Here is a 19,133-nt window from a genome sequence, read left to right on the forward strand (position 1 = left end):
AAAGGGAACAAGGTCATGCACACAGCCCTGCAGACTGCCCAGGGAGGACCTCACCATCTTTGTCCTCCACTTCCGACCAGACCCCTGCCAGTCACAGGCAGCCATCCGCCGCATCCTTTGCCTTCTGCCTCTCGCTTATGTTCGGTCTGGGCTTGTCAGGCCTCCCCTACCCCGGAAGAGCAAAGAGCACCTCTCCCTCCCACTGTGGCGCAACTGACGAAGAGCCGTTTTGTTCCCCCTTCACCTCCTTTATAGGTCTGAAACACTAGAGGGGGAAGGGGCTTGGGTTTCCCTGGCTCTGCTTAAAAACATGGCTTTCTGTTCCATAAAGGCGGAAGGGGGCAGGGGGATTCGGAGGAGGACTTTGGTGGAGTCCCTGGTCTCTTGCTGCGGTAGATGAGGCTGGAGAGGACCTGTCTCTCTCCGAGGTCACTGGTTGGGTTCGACCTCGTTCCACCAGCACGAGGTGGTTGTTCCTTCTGGCTTTTTCTTCCTTTGGGGGTGTCTGGCGTGGGCGGGGAGGGAGCGAGGCGCAGCGGAGAGTGTAGGGCGGCGGTGGCTGAAGCAAGATCAAGCCCGCCCAGAGCGGTCTCCTGAGCATCGTAGGTCTAGGCGAGGAAGTCCGTGCTGACATGCGGATTGGGGGAGGGGGGTCCTGAGTCCGTTTGCAAGGGAGACTGGGTGGGGGAGGTCACGCAGCCGGGAGCAGCAGGTAAAAGTAGCGGGAGGTGTTCCTTCTCCCAACTGCCAGGAGCCCCCTTCCTCTCGGCTCAGGGGCACTGCCTGCCTTCCAAGGGGTGCCCACCGCTTCGTTTAACTGCATAGATAGGGCACAGCTCAAGACTCTCCGCTCCGGGCCTACGGGCGGACGGGAATTCCAGGGACGCCCGGGGCGGGGCGGGGCGTGGCAAAGCAGGGAAGAGGGCGGAGTCAAAAACCAGTCGCTCCCAGGCCATCTCCAGTCCTGCCCCTCCTCCTCCGACGGTTCTCGCCCCCCCCCCCCCGCAACCCCCTTGCTGGCGGTGGTCTTTCAACACGTCTTCAGCACCTGCTGGAGATGTTGGCGCACCTCGGTGGCTGTTTCCCAGGGCACCACGTGGGCGCGGAAGGAGCTGGGCTCGGCCTTCTGTGCCTCCTGGATGAGGCGGTGCATGGGGTAGCCGTGGCGCGGAAAGGCCACGTCCCCGCCCGCCAGGAGCCCCATGGGGCAGAAGTCGTTCGCACCGTCCCCCACGTAGAAGAGGCGTTCGAAGTGCACGCCCTCGTGGGCCCGCTCTCGCAAGTACTCGCTGAGCACCTTGTGTTTGCACATGTTGGCGGGGCAGCGCGAGCAGCTGTGCGTGTGGAAGGGCCTCAGCGTCAGCAGTCCCCGCGAGTCGGGCCCCGACGGGTTGCTGAGGATGCGGCGGAACAAGCTGTGGTGGCCGGCGGCGCGCAGGGCGCACTCCACCCCGAAGGTGTTGGCATCGGAAATGAGAATGACCTCGAAGCAGGAGCCCTGCTTGGCTACGAACTGCAGCAGCTCGCCCATGCCCGGCGACAGGGGGATGGTCTCATAGACAGCGCGCAGGTCCCGGGGCCGCACGCCCTGCTCGCCCAGGTACTTGAAGACGCGTTGCATGTACTCATTGTAGTAGCCCTCGCGGTAGGTGGCACGCAGGCTCTCGGGCAGCTGCTGGCCTGGCGCGGCGCGCACGATCGAGTCGTCGCTGTTTTCGTCTATGATGGTCTCGTCGAAGTCGAAGGTCAGGAGGAAGCGGGGCGCTCCCGGCGCAGCCATCCTGCCGTCCTGGGAGCAGGGGGAAGAGGAGCAGGAGGAGAAGGCAAGCGAGAGGCGGCGCGGCGGGAGCCGGCCAGGGAGAGGCTGGTTAGCGGGCCACGGCCAGGGTCGCTGGCACATCCAAGACCTGAGGAGGACCCAAGGCTGGTTAAGCTGGAGATGGAGCCGAGGTGTGGCCCACAACCCCGCCGTCGCTTGCCTGTTTGTTCAGCTACTTGTGTTTGGGTTGACGCAAGGGGGACATCCTAAGGAGCCCTGAAGCCAGAGGCTTCCTTTTCTGCTGCCCTCAGGAGATCTCCGGGCCTCACTTAGCAGGTGTGACTGGTCAGGGATCACTTCTTGAGGCTCAGGAGGGTGCTGCAGACAGTAGTGGGCGAACCCCACACTTTCTGCTCTAAATCAGCAGACTGGATGGAAGAATCGTTCTTGTTGGGGGGGGCAGCCTCCTTCTCCCTTTGAACTTTGTGGGATCAAGGGTCTTAAAAGCAGGAGCCAGGCTCCAGGAAAAGCCAAGGCAGGTGGGGTAATGAGTATCAGGGCTTTCCCGGGCCTGGATGTCGTGCTAAGTGGCAGGCTTGGGAAGCCAGCTTCCTGAGCCTCCTCCGGCCTTGGCCAGAGAACTAGGTTTTAGCCCTTGAAATTACCAGGTAGGTATGCAGACCACACAAGACCTAGGGAAGGCTCTTTGGGAGCTGCCGGGCCCTGTGCTGCTGCCCATCGCTAGTCACTTGCCAATTCCCCGGGAAGCACGTGCCAGCGGGTGGGGTTTCTGCCAGAGTCCGAAGCAAGCAGGCAGCAGGAGAAGCAATGGCGCTTAAGGAGGTGGGAGCCCCCCTCGCCAGGCCACGGCACACCTGGGAGACAGGTAGGGGAGAGGAGAGAGAGAGCAGCAGTGGCTGAAAGGACGGAGGGAGGGAGGGAGAGAGGGGCGGTGATGGGGTGCGGGGGAGGGGACTCCTAGGATGAAGTCAGACCTGTAGGGCTGCTGGAACATGGTGGGGGGCCCTAAGTAGTGAGACTTTGGGGTCAGGGTCATTTCTTTGGAAGATGGTGGGCGAAGGGGGAACAGCGTGGGAGATGGGGGCACAATGGAAGTATGGGGGGGCGCCCAAAGGGAAGCAAGCACATGGACACAGCAGGATCTCCCCCACCTACAGGTCCCAGCCCACCTGTTTGCCAGCAGCTGCATGGAGGGCAGAGTGAAAGACCCTCTAAATCCTAAAATCCCTGTCACACTGCTTGACTCTCTGACTCCTGCCCAGCGTTCGATTCCTATGCCAGTGTGCTAAGTATCCAATATGGAACCTGGTTTCCGGTCACACGCCTACACCCACATTCTTTCTTTGTAAAGAATGGGTCTCGTGCAGCTCAGGCTAACCTCAAACTTTGCTGTGTAGCTGAGGACTCCTGATTCTCCAGCCTTCAAGACCTTCCCAGTGCTGAGATGAACAGCCTTCTACCAACCCAGCTACACCCCAAGCGCTTACTGGCTCTTGTTACTTCCGGGGTGCTGGGGGGCCTGGCACACCTTATAAAACAGCTCGAGCTCATTTCAGAGTTGTGTTGGGAACCTGGCTACCTGCCTCCCTCAGAGAACCATCTCTTCCACTTCATCACCTCCAGGATGATGGGGTTTTAGCACCAGTCTGTGGGAATCTCTGGCTTGGGATCTCCATTATGTGAGACATCAGGAGGCAGAGCAGAGAAATTTTCAGGGATTCACAGAGAGCCAGTGGACAGTGCAAATATGAAAGGGGCCGGAGAGGGCTTCCTCCTATCCCAGGGTGGAAAGTTGGGGCTTGAGGCCTCATCCTGAAGGGTCCCACTTACCCTAGATAGGCACCGTAGACCAACAACTGGAAAACACCCGCTCATTGTCAACACAGGATGCTGAGTACCACCTCTAGAAAGTTTGTTGGTCTCCAGCTGTCATCTAGAGCTCCTGGGGGAAAAAACAAAAAACAAAAAAAAACAATGAAAGTCCATATCTGCACCTTTAATCTCAGCACTCAGGAGGGAGGCAGACAGAGCGGATCTCTGGGAGCCCAAGCCAGCCTGGTCGACAGAGTGAGTTCTAGGACAGTTAGGCGTTATGTAGAGAGAGCCTGTCTCAAAACAGAGTGTCTATCCACTGCCTTCCCTTTCCCCACTCATGCCCCTCTGACTCTCTCTTCCTTCCATCAAGCCCAGGAAACACTCCCGTGTCATCAGCAGGAGTAAGCATACACTTAGGGCATGCTCCTTACTAGCAGCACCCTTGGCCAGTTCCCTGGCTTCCCAGAGAGGTTACAGAAGGCATCACTGGAGACACAGACAGGCTAAGAAAGGGACTTGCCCAAAGGCCATTCACTCAAAGGGGCTGAGACGCTTTTAAGACCAGATCTGAGTCTGGTCCAGGGCTTCTTCCCCGTGGATGAGCTATGCCCACACGTGAATGGGGCGCATCACAGTTTACCGATCACCTTTATTCCCAATGGTGTTCACGGCTCATGAGACCCACGAAGGCAGAGGGCAGAGAGATTAACTCACTTCCCAGAGGCTGTATTGTTTGAACAGGCTGGCACTTGGTTCATGAACACGGCATTACTGTCTCGATAGAGGCTGAGAGCCTTGGGCCCTACAGGAACACTAATTTTGTTCAGGGGTCTCACCAGCAGGCCAGGCTGAAATCTCTGCTGGAGTTTAGGTGACTCGGTCTGATCTTTTGGTTACGACCTTCATCAGTGCAGCCACACAGCATACCATCTACAGCTTCCGTTGCCGCCCAACTCCCCTACCCCTTCACCTCCCAGGTCGAGAGGCCAGAGGCCAGTCCCTTTTAAATTGGAAAGATACAGCTTGGAATTGGAAAGATACCAGAGAGAGCAAAGCTCTAGCTGACTGCTGCCCTCTAGTGGTGGCGATGGGCGGCACAAGTAAATTCTGACTTTGTCAAGGTGACACTCCCTGGCCATCCCAGGGCAGCAGAGAGGCAACTGCCTCCAGAATAGACTATGATAGGACCAGGAAGACACAGAGTCTGGAACCCTCTTTAGATAGCTGCCCACCCTCGCATCCTCACAGCAAAGCTTTTCAGCAGAGACAGGAAAGTAGCTCTTGGTGTTCCTCGCCCCCAAAGAATTTAGAGCTAGTTACTGGGAGGACGTTAAGCTCACTAGCAAAAAGTAGCAGTGCCCTGTGAGACCCAACATTGTTGAGATAATGGGAGAGAAGGGGACAAGGGAATGAATGGCATGCAAGGGATATCGGGGCGAGGAGTCACTGTCAGAATCCTGGGAGATACAACCTTTGTCCCAAGACAAGAGTTAGAGGTGAAAAGTCAGGGGGCGCCACAACCATTACACAAAACCATTTCAAAGAGAGGGGACTAAGCAGCAGAAAGGGAAAGAAGCAAGGGGCGGACACAAGACACGAAGATACAAATAGTCACCAGCACCCACGGAGACCAACTTTCCCTCCTCTCATTCTGCTTCTCCCTTCCCTCCCTTCATTTCCCAGTCAGTACTGACCCCAGGGCTTTTCAGGCCTTATACAGCCTGCCCTTAATCTGATACTGTTTGTTTTTAGTTCTGAGACTCCAGAGTACAGGGATTCAGGCGTGTGATAAATACTCTGCTAAGATCAGTTTGCATAACCTTGCTTCTTTCTCATGCCCACAGAAGAAAGCCAGGCACCCCTGGTTTCTTCCCAGACACTAAAGCAGCCTCACCGTGACACCCCATCCCTGCCCCACTCACCCCTAGTTCTTGTTTCCCTCCATAGCATTCAAAAAGGCCAATGGCAGTTGCTTGGCCTGGTGATGCAGGAGAGGGAGGGCCAGCCAGGAGAATCTGAGTTCGAGGCCAGCCTGAGCTACATGAAAAGTGAGTTCTGGGACAGCGGGGTACACAGAGAAACCCAGTCTTAAAAAAAAAACAAACAAACAAACAAACAAACAAAAAACACACAGAACAGCAACAACAAAAAATCCTGTGTGTGCTACCAGAGTCCCTGGTGGAGAATGAGGACAGGACCTCTTCAGTTTCTCCAGCTAGAGCTGCGAGGGGCTGAAGGTAGTTCTTTTCTAGTCCCACCTAAAATCAACCTCTGTGGTCCCTGACTCCACATCAGGTCACAGCCTCTGCCCGCTCTCTCCCTCCTTCGACACAGATACGCTTAGGTTAAGTCTGTGGGAAGGTAGGAGTTCGTGTGAGTGAGAGAGAGAGCTCTAAGCTTGAAATTCTCCTAATTGGGGAGAGGGTAGAGCCCATAGGAAAGTTCGGAGAGTCTTCCAGAAGAAACATGCAGGCTGAGAATGGGGTTGAGGACTTCAGAAAAGTAACAAGTCCTCTCGGCTCCAAGAATAAATATGTCCGGCACCAGAAATTAGATCCGACAATTAAGCTGGGATTCTTGCCCTTAACCCTCTCAACTTCAGGAACCCCTTTCTTGTTCATGAACCCTTAAAAAAAAAAAAAAAGGCCCAGAGAGGTCCAGCTTACATCACCGGTGTCAAACAGCATCCCAAACAGGATTAACTCTGGGGTCTCTTGGAGAAACTAGCTGAACCTTCCCCGGCTGCTGGGAGGCTCTGGAATGCCCCCTGTCCTGGCTAGCTAGGGAGTAATGATCTGTGCCCTGGTGCCAGCGAGGAATCTGGGGTTAGACGTCGCCTCTGGGGTGCCCTGACTAGGTGGACAGGCGGAGGTGATCCTCACCGAGTAGGGGCAGGGAGACGGCAGCTGCCGGTGGGGTAGCAGGAGAGATATTTTTAGAGGTGACTGGAAAGCAGGCACTCTGGCACACCCCCAGCTGGCCGGCGCTTCGCTCTAATGCGGGCGGGGGGTGCGCGGCCGGGGAGAAGGGAAGACTTGTGGGTGGCGGGGAGCTATGACAGTCCCCGGAGATGAGGGGACTGAGCACCACGAACCTGGGAAAGAAGGGGGGGCCAGTTCCGTGCCCCAGGGATTACCCCCACCACCAAGCGCGTGAAACACCCTCAAACTCCACACGGCCCCCACCCCAACACTGAGACTGCGGTCCTCCCGCAGCCCCAGGACTCACGCAGGGCAGCGGCGGTCGCCCTGTGTGTCCCAACCGAGTTTGGAGTGGAAGTAGTGGGAAGGGGGCTAGTTAAGGGATCTAGGGGCAGGATGGAGCAAGGGGTGCTTACGGGAATTGGGGGGGACGCGGTCTTATCCACCCCCGGATCTCTGAGCTCCGGCTCACGCGTCCCTCCAGCCCCGAGGGACTGTGGATGATGTGCTTCTGCTCCGTCCCTTCCACCTGCCCCCATCCCCGGGTCCGCCGCTGCGTTCCCTTTAAATGCCGGGGAGCCTGAGCTCGAGCCGCGGCGGGCGCTGCGGCTGCCGCAGCACCCGGGCCCACCGCAGTCCCCGCACGTCACAAGCGCCCGGCCAATCACCGCGGTGCCGGCGCACATCAAAGGGGCGGGCTGCCCGCGGGCCACGCCTCCCGGCTGTCCCCGAGGCCGCGCGAGCGGCGGTGGGACCGGGCGGGCGGGCGGGACGGGTGGAGCGTGGTGCGTCCCGTCCGACAGGCGTGGGTGCGGGGCACCCTCTGCGTGCGCGTGGGCACGCGCGTGAGTCACTGTCACCCTGTCCGCCCCCCCCTCGCTGGGCTCGGCGCGGGGGATTTGCATGCGGCCCCTCCGCCGCCCGCCGGACGGTCGGGAGGAGCCGAGCGGCGCCCTCTCCACGTGCGCGGGGCTCACCGCCCTCGGCCCTTCCCGGAGGAGCCACGGCGACCCGCCGCGTCCTCGGAACCCGGTCCCCCAGACTCCCGGGCACTCGGGCTTGCGGGCGGAGGGACTCACGCAGCACCGCGTAAACACGGAGTTGGAGGACCGACGCGGAGCCCAGTGGAGCGAATAACCCGCCTTCTCTCCAGTCCCGAGGGTGCGCGCTCCTGGCTCCGTCTCCCGCTGTTTTTTTTTTTCCCCCTCGGGGGAGCTTTGCCATCCTTCCCAGCCCTCAGGACACCGAAGTTAATTAAGATCAAGAGAGAAGAGGTGTTGAAGCCTAAGATTTCCTGAGCCGGACTGTGACCCGAGCCCTTGACCCAGGAGAAACAGTTTGCCCAAGAGTTCAAACACAAGAACTCATCACCCAGTCACAGGACGGGATCTGTAGGTGAGAAGGAGGGGTACCTCGGCCTGGGTTTAACTTCAGCCCTCCTCCTACATGTAGCTCTGAATACCGGTACTCCATGCATGGTTCTACCAGTACAAGGGCAGATAGAAAGGCTGTGAGCCTGATCCACCACCCCTCCATCCTTTAAACCTTTGCCCGTGACTTCTCCATTGCCCCTGTTCCTAACCCAGCTGTGGCCCTTCACCTTACCTTGCTGAGGTCAGAGGCCAACTAGTAATAGTAGGTGCTCATGCTTCTTCAGCCTTGCCAGGCCCTTTTGAAAGAAAATCTTGAGTTGGGGTCTTTTATAGCTTGTGCTGAGCTCACCTACCCACCCTACTAGTCCTCTCCTGGAGCTCCTAATCCCCCTGCCTCCGGTTTGATGGATTAAAGGCCTGAGTCACCATACTCTGCAATCTTTCCTCTTGCAGAAGCTGTTTCTCTCCACACCCTGCCAAAGACAGGCTCGCACGGTCTTCAGCGGCTGTGTTGTATCTGGTCTCTGCCCTGCAGTGCCCCCAACCTTTGAGACACTTCCGTGTAGCCCAAGCTAGTCTGGATCTTGCTTTATAGTCCAGAATAACCTTCAACTTCTGATCTCCTGTCTCCACCTCCCGAGCGAGGCATGTGCCGCTAATAACCTTTCCTTATGCCAGTCCTGTATGTACTGGCAGAGAGCAGTGGGTAGGTGCTGGAAAGACCTGAATGTGTGGATCCGTGATCTGATCCCTACTCTCCTACCAAAACGGTGGCGGTCAGAAAAGAAGAAAATCGAAGCTAGCTGCACTTGCTCTGGGCCATCCAGTTAAGGGATGGTAGTTGCTGGGGTTCCAGCCCAATTGGTTTATCTAGGACCTCACAGTATGCCTCTCACTTTTGCTCTCCTTTAAGTAAATGTTGGCGGAGACCATGTTTGTCTTTGTTGTTTTCCAGACCGGCAGGGTTTCCCTGCGTAGCCCTGCCTGTCCTAGAAGTCACCCTGTAGACTTGGGACTCTGGGATTAAAGGCATGTGCCAGCAACCAGCCACCCAATTCCTGTTTGTTTTATTTAGCTCTGTGACTCACACCCAGGTACTGACTCTAGAGGCCTTAGATTTCTGTTTGTTTGTTTCTGTTTTTCCAAGGGGTTTATCTGTGTAGCCTTGGCTGTCCTGGACTCACTTGTAGACCAGTCTGGCCTTGAACTCCCAGAGATCTGCCTGCCTCTGCCTCCCCGAGTGCTGGGATTACAGACATGGCTCAGGAATCCGGCTCTTAGATTTTGTTTGTATCTCTGTGAGATCAAAGCCAGCGTGGTCTACAGAATGAGTTACGGTGAAGTCAGAGCTACATAGTAAGACCCTGTCTTGATTCTCTGGTGCAAGCTCAGCCTCATTTCCAAATTCACAGATGTTGTCAGGGAGAGCTGGTAGAGGACTTTTGGCCTCCACTAATTATCTCACTTTTTGCTGCCTGTTCTGCCTTCTAGCCCCGTCACGGGGATGCCAGAACTCACCTGTGCGGCCTGCAGAGCGCCTTAGTGAAATAAGTGTAGTGGTGTTGGAAGGACAGTCGGGCATGCCAGGGAACAGCTACCACTGACACTCGCAGGCCCAGACACAGAAACCTTTGATGCTTTTTAAAGCTTTATTTTATTTTAAACTACGCGTGTATATGGGTATATGCTTGAGATGAGCATACAGGTACCGGTTGGAGGCCAGGGGCTTCGGATCCCCTGGAGCTGGAGATACAGGCAGTGACTGTAAGATAGGTGAGCTGCCCAGTATGGGTGCTGGGAACTGAACTCTGGTTCTCTGAGAGGCCAGCAGGAGCACTCTCCACTGCTGAGCCATCTCTAGCCCCAGCACAGGGGGGGAAAATGCCTATTTCCCCCCCCCAACACACTCCATCCCATTCCCTTCCCCTCTGCTCCTGCGAGGTACAAGCTAAAACGCTCACAACATCCCTTGTCCATCTTTCAATCTTCTTTTCCTCTTAACGGAGAGTGAACCAATGGGGCCATCAGCCCTGTGTCTAAAGATGGGGACAGAGACGGGAGGGAAGAGTGAGCCAGGCATCCCAGGCACACGCTCAGCAAAGCACAGAGTCGAAGCTCGTGCTCCTTATCAGTTTCACTTTAGGACTTGGGTCACCCGACCTGGTGGAGAGCGAAGAGGCAGAGGGTGAAGAGTCACCTGAGGTGACAGCGCTTGCTCAAGTCCATGCTGAGCTTCGACTCAGGTGGCCAGATTGGAGCTTTCCAGCCGAGCCTCACCACGAGGCTGAGTCACTTGTCCGAGGTTTCAGTGGTGAAGCCAAGAAGCCAGGAATCCAAGGTCACCGCCTGCTCGGATGAAGGGACGGATGGTTCAGTTCACATGGCCCACCTGAGGGAGGAAGACCACTAACTAACCTTTCCAGGAACCATCTGGGTGACCTTGGCCACGTGATCTGGACAGCGTCTTGGCGGGTGGCTTTAGTGTTTCCAGTTTTACAGAGGCAGACACCTAGGGATGTTAAGAAAGCACCTTGCCTGAGGGCACTAACCCCTTTTCCAACTGAGCCACACCCCTTAGGACCCCCAACTTTTCATTTTCCCTGTGTGTGCCCTGATGTTTGGCCTGCATGGATGTCTGTGTGAGGGTGTTGGATCCTCTGGCCCTGGAGGTACAGACCCTTGTGAGCTGCCTGTGGGTGCTGAGAATCGAACCTCGGTCTTCCCGGAAGAGCAGCCAGTGCTCTTAACGGCCCAGCCACTTAGCTCTCCATCCCCCATCCTCCAACTGCATTCTTAATCAGAAGGAAGTGTCCCCTTCTGATCAAGAAAAAGGTGCTGGCCCTAGGGGAGAAGGCTTGTCTGTTCCTCTTTGTTGTTCTTCTGAGGTGTAGGGGGACCTGGAACCCAGCCTCATCTATAGTCATTTATAGAAACACACCAGGTATGTGTGTTTCCAGACAAGCTAGACTCCAGTTCACTGTGTAGCTGAGGTTGACCTGGTCCTCCCTCCTCTACTCACCCAAGCTCCAAACTGGGATTAAGCACCACGTCTGGCAGGAGGCTCATGTTCTTGAATGAACTACTTTCTTAGCACACCTGGGCCTATTAGGTTTTTGTTTGGTTGGTTTTTTTTTGAGATAGGGTTTATCTGTGTAGCCCTCGCTGTCTTGGAACTCTCTCTGCAGACCAAGCTGGTCTCAAACTTGGCACTCTCTCTACTTCTGCCTCTCTAGCACTGGGATTTAAGGTATGTGCCACCACAATCGGCTTTAATTTTGTTTCTGTCTTGAGACAAGGTCTCTCTGCAGAGCCCTGCCTGTGCTGGAACTCACTGTGTAGATCGGGCTGGGCTGGAACTCATAAAAAGCAGCCTGCCTCTGCCTGCAGGGTTAACTGCCAGGCTCGGTGGCGCATGCCTGTAATCCCAGCAATTAGGGAGGCAGAGGCAGGCGGAGTCCAGGGTCTACAAATTGAATCTGAGAGAGCGGAAGCTACACAGAGAAGCCCTGTCTCGAAAAACAACAACTACGTATTACCTTATTTAAGCATCCCTTAAACTCTGGCTTGCTAGAACAGTTTGACTAGGAACGAGGACACCTGCTTTAGAACTTCCCTGACATCAGGCACGTGGCTCCCTTTGGACCTTGTTTTCCAACTAGGGCTAGACTATCAAGATCTTCCAAGTTTATTTAATGGAGACCGGAGAGTGAGCCTTAAGGGTTCCTCCTCTTAACTGCCTGGAGGCCACACGGTCTCCTGGACTGCTCGGATCCCAGCCAGGTCCAGAGGGCACGGGTAAGGAGCAAAGCAGGAATGGGTGGGGTGCTCTTCCCCGCACAGGCACCAGCCTGCCTAGTCACCTGGGCCCGTGAGCCCTAGGAGGGTAGAGCAAAGAGCATTTTTGAAATACTCTGGCCTGAGTCCCTGGGCTCACCCAAACATGCAGAAGCCTGTCTGCTCTCCGGTGGCACTAGGGGCATTCCATAAGTCTGCCCCGATCCCTATCCTCACGGGGAGGACTGTTGATTCTCTGACCATGGCGTGTGCAGGCTCCTACACTGTATGAGTCCCAGTAAACGAGGTGAACCTGTCTGGTTTTCGATTGCCTTTTTAAGGGTCCAAAAAGGCTGTGCTATGCCCACCAGTCCACAGAGGAGCTGGGCAACAGCGAAGCCCAGGTCTGGGCTCTGACCTGTAAAGCCAGGTCCTTCAGAAGCTGGAAACAATGTGTGTTCTCCTGCTGCTTGTGCATCACAACATGCTATGCTTGTTTGTGGTCAACAAAAAAACCCGGGCAGTGGAGATATGGCTCGGCTGTTAGCAGCTAAGAGCACGGCCTGTTCTTTCAGAGGACCAGGGTTCGATTCCCGGCACCCACGTGGCACCCCATAATCATCTGTAATTCCAGTTCCAGGCGTGTCGTGGTGCACAGACATACATGTAGGCGAACCATTCATGCTCTTAAAAGTAAAAAAAGGTATTTACTGTGTGCCGCACTGGGGGGAGGAGGGTAGGGAGATTCAGTAGATTCAGTGTGTACCCTGTCCTAGATTAGCTTCAGCCTGAAGAAGACTGTGCAAGAAAACAGGCCTTTTCAGAACATTGTTAGAGAAAGCCAGGCCTTAGTGACACAGGACTGTAAGGCTGAGGCAGGGGGATGGCAAGTTCAAGACCCACCTGGGCTGTAGAGTGAGCTTAAGGCTGGTCTAGATCCCATTTCAAAATAAAAGCTAAAAATAAATTTGAAAGGTTGGGAGTCCAGATGTGAGAGTGTAGGAAGGTCAGAAGTTCAAGGTTTTTTTACAAGGGTCATTTTTTCCTTTCCTTTCTTTCTCTTTTTATCTTTTTATTCATTCATTTGCTTGCTTGTTCGTTTATTTAGACAAGCTCTTACTATGTAGACCAAGGTGGCCTTAGACTCACAGAATCTGTGACTGCCTCTGCTTTCTGAATGCTGAGATTAAAGGCTTGCATCAAGGCCAGGTGCACACCTGGTCTACAAAGTGATTTTCAGGACAGCCAGGGATACGAAAAGAAACCCCTGTCTTAACCCTGCCCCAAGAGGAAAATAAATAAATAAATGAAAAAAAGACGTGTCGCCAGGCCAGGCTCCTAATTTTTATTAGTAATTTAGTAACAACAACAATAATAATTTCGAGTCATTCTCAGCTACCTAATAAGTTTGAGGTCTACCTGGGCTATATGAGACTATAAGGGGAGGAGGGCTGGCCTGGGGATAGCTCAGTGGTAGACATGTTACCTAGCATGTGTGAGGATTTATGATCAATCTCTGGTGCTGAAAAAAAAAAAAGTACCAAAACAGAACATCTACCTGAGCTGCTGTTGCCCTGTGTCATCTGTGTTTCAGCAGGGCGCCCAAGGGGCCCTCCGGGAGGAAAAAGGAGATCCCTCGATCAGGGCTCTGGGCTCCCTGAGAAATCCCATCCTGACCATGTTACTACTGTCCTGTTTGAACTCTCCTGCTTTGCTGCTGTTGGCTCTCGTTTCCTGCCCTCCCACCTCCTCTGGGCAGAGAACATATACCCATACTTCTACCCATACCCATTTGCGTCTGTCCCTCCCTGTCCGCCTTCCCTGCCCCAGCCTCTTCAGTCCCTTCTCCCATCTTCAGGTTCATGGATTTGTTTGTCCTCAGGAAGCCACAGTGGTGGGAGAAAAGAATCGGAGGGGCGGGAGGCAGGCAGATCCAGCGGCTGGCATTCCTCCCTCACTGCGCTGCTGTATTGAACCATCAGCATCCTTCCCTTTCTGGGCTTTAGAGAGAAAGGGTGTAGCTGGGGTGTGGTGGTGCAGGCCTTTAATCCCAGCACTCAGGAGGCAGAGGCAGGGGGATCTCTGTGAGTTTGAGGCCATCCTGGTCCATAGAGCAAGTTCCAGGGCAGGCAGCCAGGGCTTACAGAAACCCTGTCTTGAAAAACCAAAAAAAAAAAAGAGGGCTGGAGAGATTGGTTCAATTTCCAGCACCCACATGGCAGCTTACAACTGTCTAATTCTAGTAGTTCCAAAGGATCTGACACCCTTATCCCAGGCACATAAAATAAAATTATTTTATTATTATTATTTTATTTATTTATTATTTTAAAAGGAAGCAGGAAATGGCGCACTGCTGTACGTTGTGCGTACTGCTGCCCTGCGCGTTTGACAGGCAGGTAGTGAGAGGAGATGAAGCAACCGGTGTGGGGGAGGGGTAGACCACACCTAACAGTCCCACATACGTGTTTCTCCGGGGCGGCTGTGCTAAGGGATTTCAAGTGGTTTCCACATTCCGGGCTTTGCCTCTCCTGGGCTGATCTACAGGCAAGAGCTAGACGTTTCCAGGGGAAACTAAACAACACATTTTCAGGAAAAAAAAAAATCTTTAAAGAGTACCCCCCCCACCCACACACACACCCCAGGGACTCTCTGTGTAGCCCTGGCTGTCCTGGAACTCTGTAGAGCGAGCTGGTCTTGAACCCAGAGGTCAACCTACCCCTGCCTCCTGAGTGCTGGGTTTAAAAGCCTGCCCTTCCACCACCTGGCTTTTTGTTTTGTTTTGTTTTTGAGACAGGGTTTCTCTGTGTAGCCCTGGCTGTCCTGGAACTCATTTGCTAGACCAGGCTGGCCTTGATCCCACAGAGATCCCCCTGCCTCTGCCTCCCAAGTTCTGGGATTAAAGGAGTACACCACCACTTCCCGGCCCGCCTGGCTTTTTTTTTTTTTTTTTTTTCAATGCTTATTTTATGTTTGTTTATGTGCGTGGGTGTTTTGCTTTCATGTACATCTGAGCCACCAGGTGGGTGCTGGGAATTGAACCTGGGTCTTCTGGAAGAGCGGCTAGTGCTCTTCGTCCCTGAGCCATCTCTCCAGCCCCACAAGTCCCTTTCCAATAGATTCATTACTTCATTCTATCCATTACTTTCCTTCGAGCTCCCTGACCAATGCACGTCTGTTTCTTTCCACCCACGCCTCCAGCACGTCACTGAGAAGCATCCCCTGCCGAGGACCTGGTTCCCACCGTCCTCTCTTGGCGCACGTGTTCCCTGAAGTGTCTGCAATACTTTGTAATTCTGCACAGCCGTGGAATTTACAACCGAGCTTGCCTTCTTTCAGTCACTTCCCGAAGGGCCTTTGCCTGCGCTGTTGCCTGGGGTTAGGACTCCTCCCTGAAGTCAGGGCCTAGCTCTTATCTGAAAGGACGCTCATCCTGCTCGCTCCCAAGATCAGAGCCTCATCTGTATCTCCACAGCCTGCTATAGTTCTCCTGGGGAGTAATAACCTCACTTCCCTCAAACTGTCTATTCCACAGTCTCCAACAGCATGCAGGGACCTTCCTGCTTTTACTCTCAGGGCATCCGACACACCCTACAGAGTCCTTGATCAGTAAGAGCTACTCTGTAAACATCGGGCCAGTAAGGTGGCTCAGTGACTGGAGCACCCGCTGAGCAAGTCTGGCAGCCTGTTTGATCCACTGAACCCAGAGCAGAAGGAGAGAACTGACTCCCACAAGTTGCCCTCTGACCTCCACATGCACACATTGGGCTGTTCACGCAAAGCACATTCTGTTTAATGTAGACTCACATTAAACAATTAAAACAGGCACACGCCTTTAATCCCACCATGTGGAAGGTAGCTGGCTCTCTGTGAGTTCGAGACCAGCCTGATCTGCAAAGTGAGTTCCAGACCAGCCAGGGCTACACAGAGAGACACTGTTTCAAAACAAACAAACAACAAAATAAAATAAATTCTATATACACATGCGAAACTGTCAAATAAGAAAAAGTAATCAATGGAAAGAAAATTAAATTATCCTTGTTTGAATGTTAAAAATAACTGTCTGTCGCCTGTATGACGGTAAGATCCATCTAGTCCGCTTCTGCAGGGTGAATGAGACCGAAGGGGAGACTATGCTGGCCTCAGCCACGTTGCAACCATCCACAACTGTGGTTGTGCTAACAAAGGGAAGAGCTGCCTGAGACTTTTCATACCTTCCCCTGAGCCAGCTGCTCCCCCAGGAATCGCCCCTCCCCAAGGCAGGGACAAGGTGATGATGGTAACTGGGAGCCAGCAGTACCTGTGGCCCTGAACCCTCAGTTCCTTAGGCTTAATTCCAGATGTACCCACCAAATTAGGAGTTCATCTAAAATAAGAGCCTTTTGTATTTTAGGAGGTTTTGTTGCTACAATAAAACCATTGTTTTCGTGATGTGTAAATGTCGATTCTATTTCCTCAGAAGACGGGATGAGGTGAGAGCTGTACCCAAACTGTGTGAATACATAGTTTGGGCTGAGCCCAGAGAGTTTCTACCTGACTATCCCTAGGCTGGTCCTGGAAGCCTCGAACCTCCGCGTCCGTACAATCTAATCTCTGCAAGCCCAGACCTTGAAGGGAGACTTACTGCTGAATAAACTCACCCTTTCTAGTTCTTTCTGAACTCTGGCTGGCTGTTTCAACTCAGCTGCTCTGGGTCAAAACTCCTCTCCAAGCTGACTGATTCAACCTGGCTTCTCACTGAATTGCTCTGCTTGGGGAAAAAAATGGCCTCTGAACTCCACTCACTGAACTGCCCTAACTCCATGAACTCAGCTCCACCAAACTGGACTCTACTCCTCCTTCTCCCTGAACTACTCTCAAGCAGACTCTCTTTCCTGTCTGTTCTCAGTCTAAGGTGTGAGGGTTGGGCATTTCCTGTCTCTGACTCATTCTGTCAAATCTTTCTCTGGTTGGTCACTTTGTCTGTCCCTCAGTGAGACATCGCTGTTTGGGATTAAAGGTGTGTTCTAAATCTTTGGATGTGATCCCTTGCCGTGGTAGCCACGTTGCTGGATTAAAAGGCCTCTACAATGATGGGAAGAAAAGTGAAGTGCTAAGTCTAAGGTCTAGCAGTGAGGAAGGAGCGTAGGTTTAAGCTGGGATGAGGGTCTTGTGAAGTCAGCATATTCTGGAGGCAGCTATCCAAAAAAAAAAGGGCGGGGGGATATACCAGTTAGCAAAGATTCTGGCCCTGTAATGACTTTCTTCTTTGTTCTCATTTGTTCATTTGTTCATGAGACACAGGTTCCAGTCTTCGTCTTCAGGGAGACCACAGTTCCATTGAATCTGAGGTCTGAAAATGGCCTGAGGGTGTTTAAAAAACTTAGCGCTAAAGCCAGGAGTGGGGGCATTCACTTAAAATCCCTCCACTCAGGAGTTGGAGGCAGGAGGGTCAGGAGTTCAAGAACAGCCTTGGCTACACGAGTTATTGTCTGGAAAGGGAAAAAACAAAACAAAACAAAGCAAAGCAGGGGCTGAGGAGATTGTTCAGTGGTTAAGAACATGTGGTGGTCTGAATGACAGCGATCCTCATAGGCTCGTATGTTTGAATGCTTGCCTGGTCCCCAGTTGGTGGAACTGTTTGGTAAGGATTAGGAAGTGTGCCATTGTTGGAGGAGGTGTGCCATTGGGAGTGGGCTTTGAGGTTTCAAAAGCCCACACCAGGCCCAGTCTCTCTCCCTCATTCCCTCTCTCCCTCCTCTCTCTCTCTCTCTGTCCTGTCTGTTTGTCTTGCACTGTGGATCACAATATAAGCTTTCAACTTGGCATCATGGCAGTAGAGGCTGCCATGCTCCCCACCATAATAGCCACGAATGGTCTCACCCTCTGAAACTGTAAGCAAGTGCCTAATTAAATACCTGCTTTTATTATTTTTTTAAAATTATCCTCACTGTACGGTAGTCTCAGCACTTAAGTTTTTTTTTAAGATTTTATTTATTATGTGTTTTGTGTATGAGTGTTCTGCATGAACACAGGCATGCTAGAAGAGGGCATCAGACCCCAGTATAGGTGGCTGTGAGCCGCCATGTGGTTGCTGGGAATTGAACTGAGGACCTCTGAAAGAGCAGACAGTGCTCTTGACCACTGAGCCACCTCTCCAGCCCAAACACCTACTTTTATAAGTTGCCCTGGTCATGGCGTTTTCTCAGAACAATAGAAAAGTAACCAATACACTGGCAGTGGCAGGGCACACCTTTAATTGCAGCACTTGGGAGGCAGAGGCAGGTGGATCTCTTGAGTGTGAGGCCAGCCTGGTCTCCACAGTGTTCCAGGACGAGCCAGAGCTACACAGAGAAGCTCTGTCTTGAAAAAGAAAACGAACAAGGGCGCTGGAGAGATGGCTCAGCGGTTAAGAGCACTGACTGCTCTTCCAGAGGACTCTGGTTTAATTTCCAGTGCCCACGTGGCAGTTCACAACTGTCCATAACTCCACCCTCACACAGACGTACGTACACGCAGGCAAAACACCAATGCCCACGAAGAAGTAATGAATAAATTATTGAAAAAATAAAATCAAACAAAGAGTAACCAACACAAAACGGTACTGACCATGCTGAGGACCCAACTTCAGTTCCCAGCGTCCACACCAGGTGGCTCACAGCTGCCTATAATTCCTACTTCAGGGGAACCAATACTCTCTCCTGGCTTCTCTGGCACCCGTGTGCACATCCTGCATGCAAAACCCACTCATGCACACGTACACACATCGACAAAATCTTTAAAAAGAGCTTCTTAGGACTGGTGAGGTGTCTAGTGGTTAGGAGCGCCGACTGCTCCTTCAGGTTCAATTCCCAGCCTCCACATGGTGAATAACAATCATCTGTAACGGCAGGCGCCCGGCACTCCAGTGATACATGAACATACATATAGGGAAAGCAGCCATATGATAAAAATGCACAAATCTTTAAAAGCCTTTTAAAAAACACACAAATAATAAAACTGTATGTGGCCAGGCGTGGTGGTGCATACCCTTGATGCTAGCACTCAGGAGACAGAGGCAGGCAGCTCTCTGAGTTCAAGGCCAGGCTGGTCTAAAGAGTGGGTTACAAGACAGCCAGGGTGTTGGTATAATGTTCTCGTGGAATGTATACAATTTACCCTTGTTCATGCAGATGCTGATTTCTCTACCCCACTGTCAGGTTTTAGTCTGGACATTGCATTGTGATGTTTATTCTAAGCATCACCTGTCTCAAGTCTGTGTAAACATGCTACCGTTTGTTTGTTCTCTGTATTGCCAATAAAACGACCAGCCAATGCTGAGCAATGGAGAGAATAGGGTGGGGCATCCTGGTCTGGAGGGGGAGGAGAAAGAAGTGAGTGGGAGGAGGGTTGGAGAAGAGAGATCTGAGAAGAGAGGACCCGGAAACACCAGGAGGGATGAACCGGATCTAAGATAAGACTAAAAAGCAAGTATAACGTCGGAAATCTGAATGG

General features: G+C 53.1%; 1 protein-coding gene across 3 annotated transcripts; it reads right to left on the bottom strand.

The window, feature by feature from the left end:
* Positions 1 to 83: 83 nt before the first annotated feature.
* Positions 84 to 8,344, bottom strand: Phospho1 (phosphoethanolamine/phosphocholine phosphatase 1). Of its 3 annotated transcripts, none has more exons than XM_060386886.1 (3): positions 8,122 to 8,344; positions 3,611 to 3,722; positions 84 to 1,789 (listed from the first exon to the last, which is right to left on the bottom strand). In XM_060386886.1, exons 2-3 carry the CDS (start codon positions 3,653 to 3,655, stop codon positions 1,031 to 1,033), a joined length of 804 nt encoding a protein of 267 aa, XP_060242869.1. In that variant the 5' UTR covers positions 3,656 to 3,722; positions 8,122 to 8,344; the 3' UTR covers positions 84 to 1,030. The 3 variants fall into 3 exon arrangements, with proteins under 3 accessions (XP_060242869.1, XP_021497285.1, XP_021497284.1); XM_021641610.2 differs by lacking the exon at positions 8,122 to 8,344 and adding an exon at positions 6,933 to 7,174; XM_021641609.2 differs by lacking the exon at positions 8,122 to 8,344 and adding an exon at positions 6,933 to 7,172 and having other exon boundaries at positions 84 to 1,907.
* Between the last annotated feature and the right edge of the window lie 10,789 nt (positions 8,345 to 19,133).

The sequence above is a fragment of the Meriones unguiculatus genome, chromosome 7 (genome assembly GCF_030254825.1).
Source record: "Meriones unguiculatus strain TT.TT164.6M chromosome 7, Bangor_MerUng_6.1, whole genome shotgun sequence".
Taxonomy (NCBI): domain Eukaryota; kingdom Metazoa; phylum Chordata; class Mammalia; order Rodentia; family Muridae; genus Meriones; species Meriones unguiculatus.

Bases quoted from the DNA above. Each gene is read 5' to 3' on its own strand.
- Phospho1 (XM_021641609.2), bottom strand. From the start codon at position 1,900: ATGTGCCAGCGACCCTGGCCGTGGCCCGCTAACCAGCCTCTCCCTGGC.